The following is a 20,538-nucleotide window of genomic DNA, read 5'->3' as shown; positions in this document are numbered from 1 at the left end:
TGTCTGAATGTTTGAAATTAGAATATTTACTTTTACATTATTTAAAAAGAAATATTTTTGAAATGGACCAAATAACGAAGGGAAAGACTAAGTAAAGAATAGATTTATACAACTGAATGCAAATTGCGGCCACTTTTAAATTAGTAGTTCACCCAAAAAATAAAACTTCCTTCATCTAATCAAATGTTATTAAACCGCTACCCATTGACTAGCATTGGTTTTGTGTCTATACAATAGAAGTGAATGAGTGCTGGCGCTGTACTAACAATCGTGAAAATATCTTTTGTGTTCTCAAAGAAAGTAATACAGCTTAGAAATTACAAAAGGGTAAATGATGACAGAATTTTCATTTTGGGGTGACTTTAAATCACTTTAAAGATGCTAACATTCAGAATTATTTGGGATATTTCAGTCAAACATAATTTGCATACTTCCATTTGTGTTATTTTATAGTTTTGATTTGTTCACTGTTTTTGTAAATTGTGCAAGTTAGGAGTAAGTGACCCTAACCTTTTGAACAGTAGTGTATATGGCTCTGTTGCACAATGTATCTGTTGTCTCCCCTTTTCTTTGCCTCTTCGCTTCAGATACAGCGCACAAGAAGCTACTATGGGCTTCCTTTAAAGGTGGTGTCTGTGTGTATGTGTTTTGGGGGTGTTTGTTTGGTGCTAGTGGCGGGGCCTCTGTGTTTGTGTAAATGTCAGAGGCTGTGTCGTTATTGACTGGTCTGTAACGGCTATGTGCCTCTGTGTTCTCCTACACAACTAGCCCCAGGCGGCCTGCTGCTGCAATACTGCCTTTCTTCTGACGTTCATCAAACTGTTACTTTTCTCTCTCTCTCTCTCTCTCTCTCTCTCTCTCTCTCTCTCTCTCTCTCGCACACTGTCTTTCCCGTTTTCTCCCTCTCAACCCCTGCCAACCCCTCTCTCACTTTTGCGCTTTCTCAATGTGTTCTTTTTTCAGGCAGTGCCCAGTAGATGTGCGGTTGTCCACTCTGAATAATTTAGAAAAAAATTTGTCCTCTTCTCAGAGACGAGCCTGCGCCTTGAGGCAAAGTGAGTGATCTATCTGTTTGGGTGTCTCCCCTCCCTTTTTATTTTCGCCAAGCCTCTTCTCGCCATGTTCGAACGCGGCTGCACATGTGTTGCATTTTTATAGGACACCCTTTATATTGCAGTTATTGTTACGGTTCGTGTTAGTGTTCTTTACAGAATTGCGTATGGTCTAATGCGCTACATGTGTGCTATTATTTTGTGGTGCTGTTATTGTTATTACTATGATAATTAAATTGTGGCATGAAATGATACATACAAATAATAGTAATATGTCATTATAAGGTGTTACAGTTTTCTTTTTTGCTGCATTTATTTATAATATATAAAAATATATAGATAAGACTATTATCTTCTGTTAGCATAGCAGATATCTCCATTCAGATCTCAAGACTTTACCCATGTGGGATTACTTATAAAAACATAAACACACACACAAATTTCTCACACCTCTTTCTGCATGTGTGGCATTGGAGGCTCATTGGCTACATGAAGCTGTAAGAGGCAGTTATGGGAATACACTTTTTTTATGGCTTTCTCACCCCCATCAAAATCATTGAGAGCCTTTTACTGTTGATGGGGCAGCGGTTATATATCTGTGTTAAAAATGTCCTTTTATTGATTGTTGCTCTCGGTTGAATATATTTGAAGTCTATTTTCTAATACAGAAGAAAAGAGTGTGTGAGAGAGGAACATAGGGAGAAAATACTGGCAGAGAGATGAAGTGGAAACCCTCCAGTGGTCTCTGTGTTTTCCAGTCAGCTTGGTTTGAATGGCCATGCACATCATTTTCCAATTAATGTTGTGTTCTAGTCGAGGGTTTAATTGAATTAAGATAAAGTCTATTTTTATTTATCTAATACTACCAATAATATGTTTGGACATGGACAGATAGAAATTCATGTTTATGGTGGACGTTATGAAAAATATTTGACCCAAAATGTCCCTCCTATATGTCGTTTGTCTGCATCGGTGTCCATGTGGTAGAAAGCGTCTTTTTTTAGCTGCGGTGGAGGTATGTGCGTTCATAATAGAGGGTCAGCCTTTTTTCGGTTTCTCTCCAGAAGTGTCTTCTCTTGAGACTGCAGAGCAAAAAGGGTTCACTGAGTTACAGGTTTAACTTTTCCTTTTGTTCTTTTTCTCTCTTATTCTCTCATCAGCGTCTCCCCCACCACCCTTCCTGAACCCCTGAGGTTGAATCAGTGCAGACCTGCAGCTAGATAGTAGAAAAGAAAATATGTTTCCAAGGCAGTCCAGGCCGGGAAAAACAAACACCTGAACAGCCCCCTGATGCTGATGGTCAAATGAACGAGAGAAAAAGAAAGAGAGAGATAAACACAGCAACATGCTACCTTCTTGCTCCCTATTTGTACGATGTTTTCCTAAAGGCCCTGTTCCAAAAGTGAGCTGCCTCAGGAAGCAGGGTTTTAAGGGATGATAGGAGCTTGTGATGTAGAGGCTGTTGTATTCTTTGGAAGCAGCGTGTGTATCTGATGTGGCGAGCCTATCCCAGAATGCATTGCGACGAGCTCAGTAAAAAATCTTCTATGATTATTAATTTTTTGAATGTATGTTTGAGAATAATATTTTCATAGATACATTAAAAACAATTATAATATATATACAAAATGAGTATATATACAATTATATATTTAAATATAAATGTCACCAACTATAGCCTATTTCTAATTTGACTGTCATAAAATATTTTAGTCTATACATTACCAATTTATGTTTGTGTTGTATGTTTATGTATCTTTCCGAGGACGTGTGACCAGTGCCTGATGTTTAGCTTTATGGCACACAGCACTATAAGGCTGATGAGTGACTGTCTCTGGCGACAGCTGCTCATGACTGCCCTGGCCTGCGTGTACCTGCACATCCCCGCTCTGTCTGCATACATGTGTGCGTCTGTATTAATTGTGTGTTTGCATGCAGGTGACCGCTGACCTATTGCGTGTGAAGCATTAGGGAAAAAAAACACCTCTCTGAATTCATCCGTGACAGGCTACCGCAAGAGCCTATGATGCATGCTTTTATGTTTTTTTTGTTTGTTATGAGATAACCTTGCCGTTGGGATGAGAGAATGAGGTACATCCTCAAAAAACTAAAGGCTTGTCCATACTGTACTTCTATGTAAATATACGGTTCATTGACATAGAGGAAGGTATGTGAATAATTAATGAAGAACAAGCAAACAGACTTCCAGCTGTTCGGCCACCGTAGGATACGCTATTCATGAACGTTCGAATGTTTTATAAGAAAATATATTCAAATTGAAAAAGCACAAAAAGCCCTAATGGAAATATGAATTGCCCGAGTTGAATACGACGGGGGACAGAAAGGGCGAAAACGCTGAGCGAAGTGCAATTATGTGAAAGCAAATGTTATGGAGCCTCGGAACTGGCTTTGGTCCTCTAATTAAAATGGCTGAAAATGTTTTGACAGTGTCTGAAGCCATGCCCCGGGCCCCAGCTCTGCGCGGCTCCAATTTCTCTTCCTTACAGATGCAGCGATACATTTATGCAGAACGTGCTGTGAATATCTCACTCACACCCCCCCACTCCATTTTATTGCCTCGTTCTCTGGCTCTGAGAGAGACGATGAAGAAAAGAGGTCTCAGTGATCTTCGCTTCATAGGCTGTAGCTGAAGCCCAGGCCGTGCGTTGCATTGTTCCATGTGCTCCCCCTGCTCTGTAACAGGAATAATCTGTGTGTTTGGCGCTTATGTTAGGAACACTGATCCCTGGCTGTGCAGAACGAGGTAAATGAGTGGTAAGGATTATTTAATCTGAGATATATGATGTATTATAGCAGATATATAAAAATCTAGTGGGGTAGCGGGTAAAGGAAGTCTCAGAAGTAGCAAGCGTATATTTATGAAATTATCGTTTTGGATTTTTAAAAATCTTTGGGGACACCTCTGTTTAAAATCTATTTTATAATCATTTTAATAATATTGACTTTTCTGCTGTAATGATTTTGAGCAGAAAGCCTGTGTTTCTCCGTCCCTCCACAGGCATAAATGATTCTCAGTTTAATTAATTGATGGATATGGAGCAGTGCAGTTTGCACAATGATTAATTAGGCTATTCATGACAGTGAATGCCACTCTTCATGTAGCTTTTCGCTGTCTTTTACTTTCCTCCACATATACAGTTTGTGTCCGTGTGGGTGCTGTTTCTTTGAGTTTTTTTCATCTTAAAAAAAGGAAAAGAGCAAAGCACACAACCCTCCTATGCTGTAATTTGTGCTCTCTATAATTTTGACATTTTGGTTTTGGGTTAAGAGTAGTCTACAGTTGCCATCATCAGCTGAGATTCTCCCCTCACGAGAGATAGAGATAGACGGAGAGAGAGAGATGCGCACACGGTTTTATGCTCCGACGGTGATATAAAAGTTTGGCCATTTAATTATAACCAATAACACAGTTTAAGGGGCTCTGACTGTATTTTTAAAATTATGTTTATAAGGTTATGTGGGAATTTATTCTTAAACAATCATATCCAGTGTGTTACGGAAGCCAACAAAAGGTGGTTCACACACTGAGAGCACATCAATGGTTGGACTGACGATCCTCTTGTCGTTGTAAACCTGTATGACTTTCTTTATTCTGCAGAAAACCAAGGAAGATATTTTGAAGAATGTTGGTAACTGACAATGGTTGTAGCCAATCACTTCTATTGTAGGGACACAAGACCAATGCAAGTGGATGGGTACTGCCATGGTTCAAAATATCTTCTTTTGTGTTCTGCAGAAGAAAGAAAGTCATACAGGTTTGAAATGACAAGAGGGTGAGTAAATGATGAAGGAATGTTTATTTTTGGGTGAACCTTTACGTATACTCGCACTTCTTACATTCAAGTCCACATACTGTATAAGGTTCACTGTGTGCTACATTGATACAAAAATGATACTTTTATACATAAAAGGAGATTAGACATATTTTAAATGTGTAAATACAGCAATCCAATTTTTTATTGTTTGGAAATACACAATATGTGAATATTGTTTAGTGTATGTGTTTGTGTAGGCCCATCATCACTGCCAAGTAGAGGTCTTCACAGGTCCAAAAATGTGGACCCGAACCCGAGAGACCCGCGATTGTGCTACACAGACCCGACCCGAACAGTCAAATATTTTGAAAGTTGGACCTGAACCAGTTAAGACCCAAGAAATGCCATAAATGTACTACCCGGACCCGATGTGGATCCGACTATTATTTGAAAGTTCGACCCGAACTCGGCCGGAAAGCCAGTCCCCGGACCCGATCAGCACAAATTCCACAGCAAATTGCTGTTAAATCAGTAAACAAGTTAGAAAGATAAAAGTTTTTTGTTTCACCTACTAACGTTACTCCCTCGTACCGGATTGTGCTGCAATCCTGATTGCTATTGTGTATCCATGTTATTCCTTTCTTGCTGATGTGCTCTGAGCCGAGTCTGAACAACAATTTATATACAACAAGATATAACAAGACGCTTAATTTATATCAATATAAACATGAAATGGGATAAATTGCAATGCGCTCGATGGTGGAATAATCCCACCTTCTAAATAAAAGAGCCAATCGTCAATTGTTAAAGTCACGTTGTCACTGCTTAAGCTCCGGTTGCCATAGAAACATGACGTGCACACGTGCGTTAGCTGCCTGCCTGCTCTGACGGCGACGGCTGCTGCTGACTGAGCTTGCTCATGTTTTTTTTTCACCTAATTTTACCAGTTGAAACTAAGTTACAAAACACAAACGGTGCTGAATTTTAATCGACTCGGATATTATAAAAAATATTAAATAGGCCCGGGACCTGAAGCAATAGGATTTGATCCCGACCCGGACCCGGCTAACCAGTTAAAATATAGTCCCGAACCCGTACGGGTCCCGGGTCGGGTCTCGCCTCCTTGGGTCCCGGGTCCTCCGTGAAGACCTCTACTGCCAAGGGCTGCATAGAATGCAATGTGCATTAGAGTAGGGAAGCTAAAATCACTTAAAGGCACACAATAATAAAACATTCTCTCACAATCCTTTTTTATTCAGACTGAATATGACATGCACGCATGCGCCTCAGTGCGGCTCACACAAACTAATGTACATTTACACACATTCAGTATAAAGTCCTGATTGGCCTCCTCCCCAAAACGATAACGCTTTCATATCACAGTTCTATAAAAGCACCCTGGGGTAATTGTGTTTTGTCTTCATTCTTGTGTAGCAGATTGTATAGCAGCGCCTAATGACACACTGAGAGGATTGTGAAATTAGTCTCATTGTTGCCCTTAAATACTGAAATCAACTTCATGTATTCGACAATATGCACTCACGTTACGCTCGGCCCCTCTGAAGCAGGAGCGCAGCAGAATGCAGCCGATCTCCAAGATAATTTGACTGGCTTAAGAAAGAAATGTATGCCACGTTCTGCAGTTATCATTAGCTGGGCAGGCCCTGTTTAGCCATGCATATTTTTGATTTGGGGACACATTTCTCTTGGCTGTAAAAGTGATAAGCAGAGGGGAGTCAGGTGTGTGGAAATCGCTGGCGCTCTTAATTGCGCTCACTGTCCAGCAGTCAGGCAGGCAGTGGGGCAACATGACGGTGAATGTCGCAGCGAGTTGATGCAGGGATTATGTGGAAAATGAATTCCAACATTTCATTAATTTGGAGGATGTATTTTCTGCCAGAGCGATTGACCTATTTCCCACAAATATTTTTTGTGAGAATCAAAATACTGATGACTCAACATGCACTATACAACTTTTTGAACGAACAAATGCTGGACTGTACATTAGATACTGTACTGTACAAATACTGATGACTCATCATGCACTATACAGCCTTTCTGACCAATCAAATGCTCTACTGTAATAGAAAATAAACTCAGGAAAGTAATCTGTGCTTTAATTTACGAGATCTTCCGGGGTCTTTAATAAGTTCTGAATGGGACTTTACTTGTGCCACTGTTTGTCTGCTCTGGTCGCATCGCTGAAACTGGCACAGTGTCACCGAACCCACTCTGTGTGAAATTTGCCCCAATTTCTTTTGCTCACTTTTCATTTGAATACAGAAGAAAAAACTCACCTGTTTCTTATCAAGGTTCAGGACAGCAAAAAGTTAATAAAAGTTAACGTTAGATTTTTGCCAGCCTATCCAGGTTAATTACAGACATGCCTCTGCCCGGGAGCACTAGCCCCAGTTATCGAAATATCTCTCTCTTAAGTGAGTCTACTCCACCCCCTTTTCTGTCTGTTTGAAAAATGGGCTCAGTGGCACATTAATACATTGTTTACATATAAGCGAGCATTTTTTTTGGCAAGGAGGAGAGCAATGCATAATGTTTGGGTTAAGAGTGGACACAGTGTCAGACGGGTCTTTTTCAGGATTTTTATGGCACTTTTTCGGTCCAGCTTTATCGGTGAACAAGTGTTGGTCAAACAGGCCTTTGTTTGTGGCCAGTCACTCGGCACACCACAAAGAGTCTGGAACCGTACAAAGAGCCGAGTGTGTGAGAGCTGTGCCGGCCCGATCCAGCCAGACTGCTTCAAGGAATACTGATACCAAGCAGATGCACATGACCTGAGAAAACATTTACAAGTATTAAAACTCAAACACATTACCACAGACACACATTAGCAGATTTGGAAAATATTTAGTATTTGTATCATAGTTTTTCAATCTTTATTATCTCTTGATCAAATCTGTGACTGATTTGGTTTGACATGCTCAATTCCACATAACAATGTTTTAAGCAGCATTTTGCAATTTTTTTAAATAATAGATATAAATATATATTTGCACATTATGCAGCAACTGTACATACAGTATATACACTCATATATATCATGCATAACATTGATTGATGGAATGTATTTTTTATATTTTGAATATGTACATGAATTATACTATATGCTTAATTCCAGTGTAAATGAAAATGTCATTGGAAAATTAGAATGTCATATATTGGAGACTTGAGCAGGTGCAGAGGTGAAGGGACAACTCAAACGCAAATACATGCGGAGGCTCTTGAAAGCATAAGCTGCTGATAAAATTCAAAAATGATATTACATGGCATTGTCCTTTCTCCCCCTGCATTCACTAATCCTGTTACTGCGTTGTTGCATTACCTCAATTACCATTATCTCTGAGAGCTGTTGAATCTCAAAACATCGTCAAGGACAAAATAAAAGAATCCGCAGTCTCAGCTATTGACAGCAGTGAAGCTGTCGAGATGGAACGCTGTGAGTGCAGCTCGCAAAATGCCAGCAACTGTCCAAATGACCTGAACTTTCGCATGTAGGAGGTTTTATATCAGTGCAAGTGTTTTGGTATCCAGTGCTCTTGTTTGGCGTGGACACCGTGTGTGTGTCTGTGTGTACGTGATGGGGGGGGTCTAGTGGTGGGAGGAAAATGAACAATGGAAGAATCTGCATGTCGGGGATATTGGGCTGCCCAAGCTGTTTTAGTCTGGCATTCATCTTGGTCTGCCAGCGCCATCGATCCAGACGGCACACATAGAAATGCACCCCGATCTAATAACAAAGCCAACTGTAGACATTACTCCAAATTTACGCACTCTCAAATATATGTGTCAGTCATCCATGTGTGACAGTCATACAACACTCTTACGTACACGGCGATAAATCAAGATAGTGACGCATTGGCGCATGGGCATTTGTATTCCCAGCATTAAGAGGACTGTCCATTGACCTCTACTGTATACTGAGCTAATGATATTTTATATCTTATGACGTGACCCCTCCTATACAAACCCTGCTGTATTTTTTTTATTGGGACATTATTTAATATGTTTATTAAATTCATTATGCAGGGACATCATCTCGCAATGCGGCAAATGTCAATTTCATTGCACATTTGTCCTCATAATGCAACACACACATACACATACATTCGTAAAATCCATAACCTGCTTGTTGTTATTTTCAATAAATGATGTTAGTTACACAACCACATTTCAAAATGAAAACCATTTTTATCATCCTACCAATTGCATTAAACTACAGTTAAATACAGCTAAGTTAATTTGCATTTGTGTGTGTGCAATTTAGAAATAAAATACGCCTGACCTGTCCCGAGGCAGATTTTAACCTGTGCCATAGGCGAACTGTAGGAAAACATTCTGCGCTCCATAGAAGCAAATTTCCGAGAGTCCTAACTTGACACTTTTTGGTTATTTTTACACTGTAAAACTATCTGTTTGGTGTGGTACAGCTTTCCTGAGTGAGATGCAGAACTCCGCAGGAGAGGCACGGGGTGATGGGTGGAGGGGGGGTCGCAACATATTTCCTTCCTTCCAGTTTTAGGTTTCACATGGGCTCCACTCACACTCAGCGCTGTGTAGTACAGACTCACTTTTTGTCAAGATCATTTAGTGCGGCTTTATCTAACTGCAGTTAAATGTGTGTATGCGTGTGTGTGTGTGTGTGACGATTTAGATGGATTAGTCGGTCCTGTGAGGATGTGGTTGGCAGTTTGGGGGGGGTTGAATAGAAAGACGGGTGTTCTTGTTTTCCCGTGGCTCTGTGCTGTAACATCGCTCTGACATTTCCCTGTGTAAAAACTGCCAGCAATGCGCCAAGCGCTCGCATCCGTCTGTAAGCAGCCGAGCCGCTGCCAGCTCCCGCAGACCAGTCCAACAACTGTCACCAGCCGTCCCTGCTTCATACGACACGGCTTGCCAGCTTGTCCGAACTGACCCGCTTTTTGCTGCAAATTGGAGAGCTTTCTAATTAACTTAGGAATTGGTAAAATTTGATCACAGCTGCTTTCTGACTTTAAATGCTCCAAGTGTTAAGGCAGAATATATTAGATTTAACCAACTTTTGGATTTAGCTGTAGGGCCAGTGTGATGCAGAAGAGCTCTCACTCCATTAATGTTACACATATTTAACAGTTGTGAACCCACGCCTGCTTTTACAGTTCGTCTCAAATGATCAGCTCTCAAATTCTCCGCTCACAAAGACAGTCAATGACACGAAGAATACTCTTTCAAGCCTCTTGAGAAAATTGAAATTAGACCAAAAGGAGGGGGGAGCTAATTTCTTTTGGCACGCTGTTACTTTGAATTCCTCCTTGTAAAATCTTCGTTGCCTAATAGCAGATTATTGGAGCACCTGTCGGTGGCTCGCAGATTCCCGTCATCAGAACAGATTGTGACAGTTTTGTCAGAAGAGGAACCTGGATGCGTGCGTGCCAAGCACAATGCCCGCATGGCGCGCGCCGGTGTCTGCTAGACGCATGCCAGTCAATAATTCCGCCGGCTGCATGAGGCTATCAATTATTGCAGCAATTATTTGTCTAGTTGGATATTTAAAATGTCATGTGAAAAAGATGATTACATATTCCGCTGAGCGTTGCCATGCGTAATGAAATGAAGCAGGGCCTTGTTAAACATGGCGATGTGGTAACCTGTCCTTCATAGATCCATGTGGCTGGTGAGAACAGAACCAGACCTTCTCACATCGAAAGAAAATGCAAATTCTGTTTAAAAAAGCATCATAACCTAATTTTGGCAGTACGCTTACAAGAGAGTTCGGCGTTTTCGAGAGCCGTCAAATTAAAACTCTTCGCCAACATGAGGATGGCCATTACAGTTTTAGCTGTGTGACAGAGTGAAAAAACCCTTTGCATGATAATACAAAAACGTATACTAGGTCAACCCCTCTGCAGGTGGCGACAATTAAATGTAATTTTTGCAGATTGTAATGATCCATAATTTAGCTGGCCTTTGCATCAACCCTCGATATAAAGTAGTGTGCAGTCTTGATTTGGTGCAGAGCTTTCAGCTGTTGGTCATGAGTGAGACTGTCAGGAGGTGGTCGTGGGTGGCAGGGCCACAGAGCAGCAATGTGCTGTTATTTTCTCTCTGTTCACACCAGCCGTCACATCTCTCTTTTCCCGTGTCTCTCAGCTCCAAGCCGGTGTGTGATATAGTCGCCAGTGCTCTCTTGATCTGGGCTCTTGGTTCATTTTTTATGTTTTCCAGTCCATTTTAATGCCACAAATTGTTGTATTACATTGACAGTCATGACATGCTTGGGTCGTGATTTTTGTTTTATTGGTTAAAGTCTTGTAGAAATACCCTTGGGTAGAAATTCACTGTTTAAAGGTTTTCTTTTATATATGCTTGACTATTTTTAGTATTATGTTTAGAGAAAATTCTAATTTTTGTTTTATCCTGTGAACTAATAACAATATTTCTCCCAAATTCCCAATAAAAGTCTACTTGCGTTTATTTGCAGAAAATGAAAACTGAAGAAACGGGTCAAAAAGACAGAAAAGATGCTCTGTATTTTTTCAGACCTGAAATACTGCAAAGAAAACAGGTTCATATTCACTTTTAAGCAATACAAGAATAATATTTGTACATTTATTTAGGAAAAGTGAAAGAAAAGTGATAACCTGTTTTTATCTCAATTTTCATTTGTCCTGTCATGCTGTCACATTGCTATTGGATGACTTTGTTGAAATTCAACAAAATCAAACCTCCAATGACAGTCACTGGACCGAAAAGACCACAGTAGGCCTACATCTAGAAATGTTGATTAAATGAAGGACTGAAATGGTCTCTGAATTTCCCCACAGCTGTATATTTGAAATATAATTTACTTAGATATATTATTTTATGCTTGTTTCATCCTGAATATCATTCATTCGGTCTCTCTAGTCTCCCTCCTTTATAGTGGGTGTGTTAATTTGCCATGTTCGGAAAGTGCCAAGGCAGAGACAAAATGATAATGGCACAAAAGGGTGCAGGGATGTCCGGAGGTGGCTGTCTGCCCGCCACGGAGCCTTCCAGAACCACCCCCATTTGTGTGCATTAACAGGATTATCCCAGATACCCACAGCGGCTCTGGTCTGCTTTCCTTCCTCTGAGCAGCACAGAAGCCTTGCCTTGTTACATGCTTTGCTGGCTATTGAAGACTTCAGAAAAAGCCCCTCTGAGGAAAACAAACGAGATGAAAGAGTGCACGCGGCTCCGTTCACCACCTCTTTCTGTCTTTCTTCACACTCTCTCATTCAGTTTTTCAATCTCTCTCTCTCCCCCTCTTTCTCTCGGGATGCTTGTAAACAGTGCACGATAGCAGTTTAGAGACCTCTGCCTTGTAGGGGGAGTTAAATCCATCTCTCCTGTCCATTTTCGCTGTTTGTTGTTATGGTGCCTGTGTGTGGATGATGGCTCTTTTCCTGACCGCTTGACCTTGCATTTTTGGGAGCGTAGGTAGATGTCTGTACCTGCGAAAAATGGTGTTGCATATAACATCCCTTTTAGTGCTGGTAATTTTCAAAGTTCAAACTGTCACTCATTACCTCATGAAAATATCCATTTCATTGCCATTTGTGAGTTAATCGCGTGTTTTTTTAAACTATGGACACCCTGAACCTGCTTGTTTACCTGTTGATGGTGCAAATGCCATTTGCAGCACTTTATATCATTTTTTTTAAAGAATTTATTCAGTGTAATTATCAAAAAAGGCTCTGTAGCTTTCAACAGCTTTCCATTTGGATGGCCCACCTAAAACATTTAGACATTTGTGCATGTTTAAGAGCAAGGTATATGCTATTTTGAAGTTTGTCTTATTTTTCCTTTTTTTAAGCAAATGGTCTCTATCAAAATACGGGCTTTGTGGCTTTTAATTCATATCTGTTTCACTTTTAAAGTTAAAATGCTTTACTTCACAATTGACTGACATACAGGAAGCTTACAGATAAATTGCTCAGATAAATACAAGTTGTGAAATGTAAAATAAAATAAGCATAAGCATAAGCAAATTAGGTGAAATAGGTTATGGGTGTCATTGGTTAGTATATGAACCCGTGAAAGGTTTCAAGAAGAATTCTTCTCATACGTGCACATAAATGTATAATATTTTTGTTTAGTATCAGTAGACCAAAGTCTTATTAAAGTCTTATTTATATAATTGTGAAAAGCTTGTTTTCAGCCTCTTCTATTATCGCCAAACATTAAAGGATTAGGTCATAGGTCATTGTCAAAGTGCCATTGGAAGTAAATTATTGTTTTATATGTTCCTTTGCTGTGACAATTGTGTGCATTATTTCAGATTTTTGTTCTAGAGAACAGTTTTTTTGTAGTAGTTTTCTTTCTCTTCATTTGAAACAACTTTTACTGACTCGTATTGTTTGATCATGCACAGGATCTATTACTGTATTCTTTCCAAATTTGTTTGTGCTTCCTGTTCATCTGTTTTTGTACATGGACGAAAGCATTCAGCTTGAGAGAGCACTATTGTTTGCTTTTACAGCCCTGCTGACAACCGCTGCAAGATCAACTGGCTGAACAGTGTGTAGTCTAAAGCAAGTCTTTGGGCATTTAAGTTCCCCACCCATTGCAAAAACCTGAGTTAAACCCCTACCTACTCCTTTTCTGGTGTCTGGGTGTTGTGAAAAGCTCTGCTCCACTGGGCTCTGGCCTGTAATGCTGTTAGGGAGCATGTTTATAATAAGGGATGTGTTTACTGTTATGGGATTCTTTCTTTAGACTGCCGAGTGGCTACAGCCGATGGGAGACTGTTAGTACATGGGGCCACACAGGCCCGAGGTCTAGTCTGGTGATGAGAGAGGTTCATAAATACTTAAGCCCCAATCTGCAGTGTTTATTTAGATCCGAAATGCACCAAACCACAGCAGTCGGGAATGAGTGGGAACACATACATACATGGAGAAGCCTCTGACATCAGTTTTAGCAATCTAATGATTTGTTTTTGTAGACAATTGAAGGGCTGACTCTTAAATTGTCCTTTGTTTTTGCAGGTAAAGATGAGCCCAGCAGCTACACATGCACAACCTGTAAGCAACCGTTCAGCAGTGCCTGGTTCTTGCTGCAACACGCCCAGAATACTCATGGCTTCCGCATCTACCTTGAGAGCGAGCGTGGAAGCCCACTCACGCCCCGCATCGGAGCCCCTTCGGGAATGAGTGCAGATTGCTCATCTCAGCCCCCCCTGCATGGCATGCATCTCCCCGAAGGAAGCCCCTTCAACCTGCTGCGGATACCGAACTCTGCACGTGATGGACCCCCTCTCCGGGAGGGGCGTTTTCCCCCAACGCCACCCCTCTTTAGCCCTCCGCCACGCCATCACTTAGACCCTCATCGCATGGATCACCTGAGCCCAGAGGAGCTGGCCTTGGCCACCCACCATCCGAGTGCCTTTGACAGGGTGCTGCGCCTCAACCCCATGCCCCTGGATCCCCCAGCCATGGACTTCTCTCGTAGGCTGAGGGAACTAGCTGGGAACACCTCAGGGTCAACTCCTCCCCTCTCACCCAACCGACCCAGCCCTATGCAACGGCTACTCCAACCATTCCAATCGGGAAGCAAGCCACCCTTTCTATCCACGCCCCCCCTGACGTCCATGCAGTCCCCTTCTGGCTCCCAATCCACTCCAACCCCTCTCAAGCAGCAGTCCAACACACCCATGAAGTCCAAGTCTTGTGAATTCTGTGGGAAGACCTTCAAATTCCAGAGTAATCTGATCGTGCATCGACGCAGTCACACAGGGGAGAAACCCTACAAGTGCCACCTGTGCGACCACGCTTGTACCCAGGCCAGCAAGTTAAAACGCCACATGAAGACACACGTGAACAAGTCATCGCCCATGACGGTCAAATCCGATGATGGTTTGTCTACAGCCAGCTCCCCTGAGCCAGGGACCAGTGACATTGTGGGCAGCGCCAGTAATGCCCTCAAGTCAGTGGTAGCCAAATTTAAGAGTGAAAATGATCGTCGGATTCCAGAGAATGGTGAGGAGGAGGAGGAAGAAGAGGAGGAGGAAGAGGAGGAAGAAGAGGAGGAAGAGGAAGAGGAAGAAGGAGAGGAGGAGGAGCTGGAGAGGGATAGAAGTCAAAACAACTACCACTTTAGCCTCAACTTAGAAGCCGCGAGACACCACAAGAACAATGGCGGGCGCGAGGGCGACATACCACGCTCGCTGCCTGAGGTTATGCAGGGCATGGGCCTGGCTGCCAGCATGCAGCACTACAGCGAGGCTTTCCATCAACACAAGCGAGGAGCCCTAAACTCCAACAATGATGCACATAGGGCCATATGTGACGGGGACTCAGCCTTGGAATCAGACAGAGTGGACGAGGGCTGTGTCTCCGCTATCAACGGTCGAGGCTCATCCCCCAGCGAGTCCGCCTCCGTGGGTTTATCTAAGAAGCTACTGCTGGGCAGCCCCAGCTCACTTAGTCCCTTCTCCAAACGAATCAAGCTGGAGAAGGACTTTGACCTCTCCACCCCTACAATCCCCAACACTGAGAACGTCTATTCCCAGTGGTTGGCTGGCTATGCTGCCTCTCGGCAGCTTAAAGACCCCTTTCTGAATTTCGGGGATTCCAGACAATCGCCTTTCGCCTCGTCTTCAGAGCACTCCTCAGAGAACGGTAGCCTACGCTTCTCCACGCCACCAGGGGATCTGGATGGCGGCATCTCGGGACGCAGCGGGACTGGCAGTGGCGGTAGCACGCCACACCTCGGGGGTCCTGGTCGGCCCAGCTCGAAAGATGGCCGACGCAGTGACACCTGCGAGTATTGCGGCAAAATTTTCAAAAACTGCAGCAACCTGACAGTGCACCGACGCAGCCACACGGGCGAAAGGCCTTATAAGTGTGATCTTTGCAATTATGCCTGTGCCCAGAGCAGCAAGCTAACACGGCACATGAAAACGCATGGGCAAGTGGGCAAGGACGTTTACAAATGTGAAATCTGTAAGATGCCTTTTAGCGTGTACAGCACCCTTGAGAAACACATGAAAAAATGGCACAGTGACCGCGCATTGAACAATGAAATTAAAACTGAGTAGCGGTGGAGGCTCACTTGGCTGTTAACAGCTAATAATACCTTACCCCTGCCCCACCCTCATCCTTGTAGATTTCCCTATTTCGCTAGTCCAGTGGCGGCTAAGATGGCGTGCTTGGCACCACCAGCACACCCTTTTCATTTACCGTTGAATGCATGATCTGTATCGGGGCAATACTATTGCATTGACGCAAACTTGGAGCCTTTCTCTTGTGCAATAATAATTTACATATTGTGTACTTTTCCTTTTTTTTCCTTTTTGAAAATTTGACAGCATGCATATGTTTTTGGCTAATTTTAAAATTAATTGTCCCTGGTTGGTTAGTTGTTTAGTAAATGTGTTGCTGTTTTATCGTTCATTACTTTACAAATGTTTTTCCTTTTTCTCATTTTTTTCCTTTTAAGATCTAAGAAAAAGAAAAGAAAAAACAACCATGCTGCATACATTCTGTAATACATATCATGTACAGTTTTGTGTTGTAACATGGAGGACTACAGTATATTGCTTAACCTTCTTTGGACGGGATCTGTATCGCACTTAAACTAATCTTTCAAAAAGATGTTCTGTCCACACAGGGTTAAAATGTTAATTGGCCCCTAATATGGCATAAAAGTAATGACAGCCTTTGAATTTCTTACGAAAGGATCAATAACACATTAAGGATTGAATTTGTACTATCATTTGGTAAAACAAACAAAAAGAGTGCCTTGGATATCTTGAAGTTGCATTGGTTAATCTCATCTGCTGTAATTCTGGAGTCTCAGCTAGATATTTGAAAAGGGTCGATGTGATCCTCAAAAGGTTCTTGCATCAAGTACCTGACAGCTAAAGTCAACTGTGACTTTAGAGAGACATAGTAATAATGGAAAGGTAAAGGGCATTTCTAGTTAATCATCATTAGGTACCTATGTGAAATGTATCCAGTTGTGTTTCATGGAGTGTATGGCATGACTTTCAGCCTTGTTTACTGTTTGAAGGTACTGTACTTAACGGTACTTGTTTTCAATCCACAATCATTTGACTTTTCTGTGTTTGTTCAAGTCTTATCTCCAGTAGCACGTTTTTTGATGACTGAACATCCATTCCGAAGGAATACCTGAGGCCATTTAGACCGAACTAATGCAATGTACATTTGAGTATTGGTTATTAAGAAAACATTCAAATATTTGCAGCTGTCAGTGATGATTAACTATGGATTGCCTACGGGTCTGAGTCAAAATCGCATCTCTTTATTGTTGCCCATGTTTGAGCTCCTGTAAAGACGAAATTAACCTGAATTACTGAGCGAGAGGGAAAACCACAAACATCATTTTTGTTCTTTTCTTTTATATTAGTTTCACACATAGTGTGGTTTATGTTGACATTCAAGGAGACTCTTGTTGCATTATGACATTAATGACTTGTTTAGACAATGTTTTGGGCGTTAAGATGGCACATGCCTCTCTGCCCTATTTTGTATTTTGACACGATAATTGGAGGTATTGCGGTTGAGTTTAAATTAAAGATTGTTTGCCTGTTGGACAACAAAGTGCACTGTTAAAGTTTCCCAGTTTACAGGTGTTCTTAAGAGGGAAAACTTCCTAAAGAAATGAACGTGGTGTCATTATTTAATGTAAAAAAGCCAACTCGTCCTCACGCCTCACAATGAAATAGCCCAACACCGATATAATATCGACGTGTCAGCGCAAACAGTGCTTGACCGAATACGGACAATTGAAACTTGCTGCTTTCACTGCAAGATCTTTTTTTTGTACAAATCTTTTTTTAAGTATGAAAATAAAACTTTTTAAAAAAGTAACATTTCATTATCTTAGGGGAAACGGTATTTAAGTTTGTTGTTTCTCTTTATCTCTTTGTCTTGGTGGCGTTCAAGACTTGATCACAATATATATATATAAAATGGGAAAAAATCTGTGATTTTTTTTCTTTTGTTTTTGTTGTTGTTGTTTCATCTTGGCTCTTCACAGCTCTTCAGGTCAAACTTGCATTGGGAAAGGTTTAAGATTATATATAAAATATATAATAGAGAAACTTAAATATAGGAAAATGCACATCATGTCAGTTCCTATGCTAAAACACATTTATGGTCTACTTTCTTCTGTATTTCTAGAATGGTATTTGAATTAAATGTTCACCTAGTGTAGGTACTACAGTATTTATATTGAGGCTTGTATTTTTAACTGTTGCTTGTTCTCTCAAAAGGTACAATTGTACCTTTTTTGGTAGTGGAAAAAAACAACAAGCTGCCACAGTATATTTTTTTAATTTGGCAGGATAATATAGTGCGAATTATTTGTATGTTTAAAAAAAGAAAATGGAAAAAATCAAATGAAAAAATTAAAGTTTGTGGCATTGTACAAAGGAAGCCATTCAATGGTTTCCCCGCTGAGTCTTTTGAGAATGTCCACACTAGCTAAAACAGGTGGTTGTACATATCTTTTTCTGTTCGTCTTTTTTAAAATCTCTGCTGCCATTCTGTATGCAGTACAGCAAGCTGATGTTGGGTTGTTCTGTAGTGTGCTTCTGTCTTTTCACATGTCTCACCTGAATACATTCCAGCATCTTAAAAAAGCAAACTTCATACGCAGTACAATACCAGTTAACAAACAATCAAAAATCATTCAAATAAATGAATTCAAACGATCAATGTTTTGCAGGTGTTTTGTTTTCATTGCCAAATATTAAATGGTGCTTTATATTTAGATTGGGACGACTTTCATATGCAAAGCATATTTAAAAATGAAATGGAACTAAAGGAGCAGCCCACTTAAGTTCATACTCTTTTGTAAATGGCAATGCGGAATATTTTGTTATCAGCCTTTTCTATTCCTGTTATGAGAGCTGTTTGTTGTAACTTGAACTTGAACTTTATCTTTTTCAATGGGAGTCACTATTTATTATTGCTTAAATACTCTGTTCAAAACAGAGACATAGAACGGATCCATTTTGTTCGTTTGTTTTCATTCTATTTTTCCTTTTTTTAAAAGAAAGAAAAGAATGACCAAAGGTCATTGACAGACTTGCTTTTTGTTATTATTGGTTCAGGTCTATGTTAGGTTTTATTGGAGAAACCACTGTCTGTGTTTTTTGGCAGTTGTCTACATTATCCTGTTCACCAACCAATTTTGTCCCTTTATTGAAAACAGTTAATAAAAAAATTTAAGTATATACTTCTGTGTTGTTGCAAGAATTTCTGTTTTTGTGTTTGATTACTACAACTCAGGGTAGAGGAATGTTTGCCACACACGCACACACACACGTTTATTATCTCTGCACACACATTACAGTTTCCTTACAGTAAGGAAATGGAATACAGACCTGTGATGGAGTTTAACTCTCAATTGGTTGAACTCCACTGGGTGTAAGCGTGTCAAATAATTAGGACGGCCGTCTTGAGCAGCTCTGCAGTTGTGCCATCTCTAAGTCCCTGCTGTGTGTGGATTTGCAATGATACATTTAGCTTCTAAGTGTATTAGGGCCCTTGGTCTGTTCTGCAGATCTATGTGACCTAGTGACTTGAGTGTTATCTTACCTGCAATAGGTCAAAGCAGCTTTGCAATTTTAACACACACACAACATAGTCATTGTGATCTTTAATTTACAACCAAAATCACACCTACATTTGCACCACCTTTATTTCCTACGCCTACTATTTTTAAGTATATACCTACATGATCTGTTTTTACATTATTTATGGAAAGAAAAATACCTATAGGTTTTATTTAGCAATACAAAGAAGCTTTAACCAGAAACCTCCATCGACCATATTCTGGCTTGTTTCGTGTGATGCATACTTCAATTTTCTCCTTTGTCTAAAATCCAAACTACCAACCCAGGCCAAGATGTGATTCTTTAACATCACTCTCAGAACACAAGAAACAAATGACCACTTGTATTTAGAAAGGCCTATTGTGTTTTGGCAGGTGGGAAAGACAGAAAAACTCGAAGTCCACCATCACCAATCATTGCTATTTCATTCATCAGTCTCTTGAAGAAAGCATGTCATTCTACTCAAACAATACTACACTCCAGACAAACAAATACAACAAATCAGCGACTTTTCTTTCTACGCCTGATAAACGGACCCTCGTAAACCCGTGAACTATGCATTCAGGGCCCCTCGGGTTTGCAGAGACTGTATTGCTGTGTTTATGTGAGGGGCTTAATGCCCTTGTTGAAAATATAATTAGGCTTTACACTGCTAAAGAAATCATTTTCTTAATCAGTATTTTGTTCTGTTTAGGTATCTAAATGACTTTTAAACAAGAAACATTTACATGAGAAGAGACATTTACATGTTGTGAGAAATATACAGTATATTGAATTGAGCTTATTTTCCCAACCACATTGGCGAATTGTCTTTCTTGTTTAAAAGGGACAGTTTAATCAAACAAAAAAATTCTGTCATCATTTTCTCACACCCGAGTTGTTCCAATTCTGTATAAATGTATTTGTTCTGATGAACACAGAAAATATATTTGGAATAATGCTTGTTACCAGACAGTTCTTGGCCACCATTGACTACCACAGTAGGATAAATTACAATGGTAGTCAAATATGCCCCTGAACTGTTTACTTTCCTACATTCTTCCAAATATCTTCTTTTGCGTTCAACAATTGTTAACAAGCATTCTTCCAAATATCTTTCTTTGTGTTC

General features: G+C 40.7%; 1 protein-coding gene across 3 annotated transcripts in view; it reads left to right on the top strand.

The window, feature by feature from the left end:
• Positions 1-19,043, top strand: part of bcl11aa (BCL11 transcription factor A a) — a 56,587-nt gene extending 37,544 nt beyond the window's left edge. For all 3 annotated transcript variants that reach the window (XM_079472694.1, XM_079472693.1, XM_079472692.1), the window contains exon 3: positions 13,834-19,043. In XM_079472694.1, coding sequence (XP_079328820.1) covers positions 13,834-15,884 — 2,051 coding nt within the window. In that variant the 3' untranslated portion in view covers positions 15,885-19,043. The remainder of the gene's footprint in view (positions 1-13,833) is intronic.
• The last annotated feature ends 1,495 nt before the right edge of the window (positions 19,044-20,538 follow it).

The sequence above is a fragment of the Barbatula barbatula genome (assembly GCF_947034865.1).
Source record: "Barbatula barbatula genome assembly, chromosome: 14".
Lineage (NCBI taxonomy): Eukaryota > Metazoa > Chordata > Actinopteri > Cypriniformes > Nemacheilidae > Barbatula > Barbatula barbatula.
This window is presented reverse-complemented; position numbering and strand designations above follow the sequence as displayed.